At 41.7% G+C, this 2,691-nt stretch overlaps 1 protein-coding gene across 1 annotated transcript; it reads left to right on the top strand.

The window, feature by feature from the left end:
• Positions 1–1,273: 1,273 nt before the first annotated feature.
• TCIM (transcriptional and immune response regulator) lies at positions 1,274–2,166 on the top strand. The gene has a single exon (XM_075205175.1). It carries the CDS (start codon positions 1,358–1,360, stop codon positions 1,643–1,645), a length of 288 nt encoding a protein of 95 aa, XP_075061276.1. The 5' UTR covers positions 1,274–1,357; the 3' UTR covers positions 1,646–2,166.
• The last annotated feature ends 525 nt before the right edge of the window (positions 2,167–2,691 follow it).

Raw genomic sequence — 2,691 nt, 5'->3', positions numbered from 1 at the left:
GTAATTGCAGATTTATAAAGCACCAGCATCTCTAGCAGCAGTTATAATCTCAGGCTTTGCTGATGGGAAGCTATTACCAATTGGGTGCAACTATGTTTCATAAGATGAAAACTAAAACAATGGCATAATAAATTTAAATATTTTTATTTCTCTGTTTTTCCCCCAAAAACTGAATCTTACATTGCTGCTAGTGTTGCAGCTTAATAACTAAAACATAACCACAATTGCAAAAAAAAATTCCAACAGTTTCAGCAACAAAGTTGCATGTCTACTGGAGTGCACACGATTTTATGTAAAGATAGCTCAATTCTTATTCTATTCTAAATTGTCGCTCAGAAATATATCCTGATCTATTGGCTCGGACACACATAACCCATTTCAGTCTGGGACCTACACATAAAGCAATCAAAGTTGGTTTTTTTTTGCTAACTTGATAACAATGCAATTGCCCTTGGAAAATGTGACAGAAACTCATTCCCATTGCTGCAAGGCTTAATATATTATTTCTGTGGTTACTCCCTTGAAGTTCCTATATTTTACTGGAAGGACTGTGCTTGTTTATAGGGTAAGTTGTCTACAGGCTGATTCAGGAAGAGTGTTTAATAATGGGGAAACTCCATAAATGCAAAACACATGTCTAAAAGTTAAATAAGTAGTATTCCTTATTATTAAGCAATACACAAACAACACAAATAAAATGAAAGATCACCTTGTATTTTTACACCAAGAATAAACAAAAAATCATCTAGAATGTCTTCAGGGAAAATATAAGCTGTAGAGCTTACACTTACATAAACATTTCTGTATTACACAGGGGAGTGGGAGTTGGTGTTTATCATTAAGGACTTGTTTGCATCTGTTTATTAAAGGTTTCCATGTTTGTCACTATTTTATAAATGGCATTTTAATATGATACCCCAAATCTGCCGATGTCTTTCCCCTGCTAATAGGTAGTTTGCAGAGAAGGATGCTCTGCGGATTTCCACAGATGTCTGCACCTTCCATACACATAGAATGCAGGTTATCAGCACAGATAGTACAGAAATGTGCTCTGCAAAACAGGATGCGGTTTTGGCTGAAACGAGACTGTGTAAATAAAACAATTTAATGTTTAGGAAAAGAATCATCTTGCAGAGGGCGATTTTATTTGACTCTGCACAATCCCAATGCTCCAGAGGCTGCAAGGAAGGTCTGGAAGGGGTTAAAGTCCTAGTTCCGGTCCCTCCCCGGGGGTGGTGATTAATGCAGCTCTCAGGATATATAAGCAGCTCAGGCTGATCACACTCACACAGCACCAGTTGTGACAGTCACGTCTACAGACCAGACACAGTGATCATCACACTGCCCAGAGACCACCATGTCCACCTCCCTGAGAGTCAGCCCCTCCGTGCACGGCTACCACTTCCACACCGCCTCCCGCAAGAGAGCCACAGCCAACATCTTTGAGGGAGTGGATCAGGACTCCCTGCAGAGGCTGTTCAAAAAGAACGGGGATAAGAAGGCCGAGGACAGAGCCAGAATCATCTTCTGCATTGGCCAGGACAATGAGGAGAAAGCAAGGGCATTGCTGGCCCTCAAGCAGAGGACCAGAGACAAGATCCTGCAGTTCCTCAAGCTCAGGAAACTTCCCATAAAGGTCATCTGAGCAGCTTGACCGCACAGCTTACAATCTAAGCACAGAAGTGATTCTCAGACGTTTGTTCCGGAGAGCATCCAAGACGACGCTCTGACAAGCCTGTCACTGCTTAAACATGTCTCAAGAGACGCGGTATCCAGACTGTTCCGCCGAGCTTGCAATCTAATCTCAAAAGACTGTCTTGGTGAGTTTGAGACACGTGCTCGGAAGAGGCTGTTACAAAGGACCGACTGCTCCCTGAGAGACTGCACACAAGTCTTCAGGGTGATTGAAGGAGATGAGTTGTACCAGCCGAAAAAATGGAAGCTGAATGGGGCACCTAGCTGTGCCATGAACATGCTCAATCTTGGACTAGATCGGCGCAATCCCCCAGCAAGGCTTTTGGGGAGAAGCTGCCCCCTTATGAGCAGAGGACTGAGTTGCTACAAAGAGATAGACATGACTTTTATTGGTGCTTTAAAACCTCAATTAAGCTATTTATTTTTTGAGTACTATATTTTTGTTAATAAATTAAATTTTTTACAATTTTACATTCTACTTGTATGTTTTTATTTGTGGTAGTAAATGAAACATAATGAGTTGTCAGCTAACTGTGCATATATTGGTGTGAATTAATACTATCTGCTTAATGTGTCAGGCATCCATGCTGTTCTGCATCCTCACCTCTGGTCCAGCTGTATACACACTCAATATCAAAGAGGTTGGCTGTGACTGGTTGTTCCACAACAGCTGGTGAGCCACAGGTTGTCCAATCTTTCCCTATCATAATCCCGCAGTACAGTTGCTGCATCATCTTGTGTTTCCCCTGCCATTCAAACATATTCATTTATAATAATATCAATGTCAGCGTTCCAAACACATTATAAATGTATTGTGCAATGCCAGCTGTGGTACGTTCAGGGGTATTGAGGTTCCAAGCACACTCTAAATGTATTGTGCAATGCCAGCTGTGGTACATTCAGGGGTATTGAGGTTCCAAGCACACTAAATGTATTGTGCAATGCCAGCTGTGGTACATTCAGGGGTATCAAGGTTCCAAGCACACTCTAAATGTA

Source organism: Mixophyes fleayi, chromosome 4, assembly GCF_038048845.1.
Source record: "Mixophyes fleayi isolate aMixFle1 chromosome 4, aMixFle1.hap1, whole genome shotgun sequence".
Classification (NCBI taxonomy): domain Eukaryota; kingdom Metazoa; phylum Chordata; class Amphibia; order Anura; family Limnodynastidae; genus Mixophyes; species Mixophyes fleayi.
Note: the sequence above shows the minus strand (reverse complement) of the source record. Positions and strands in the feature narration are given on the sequence as shown.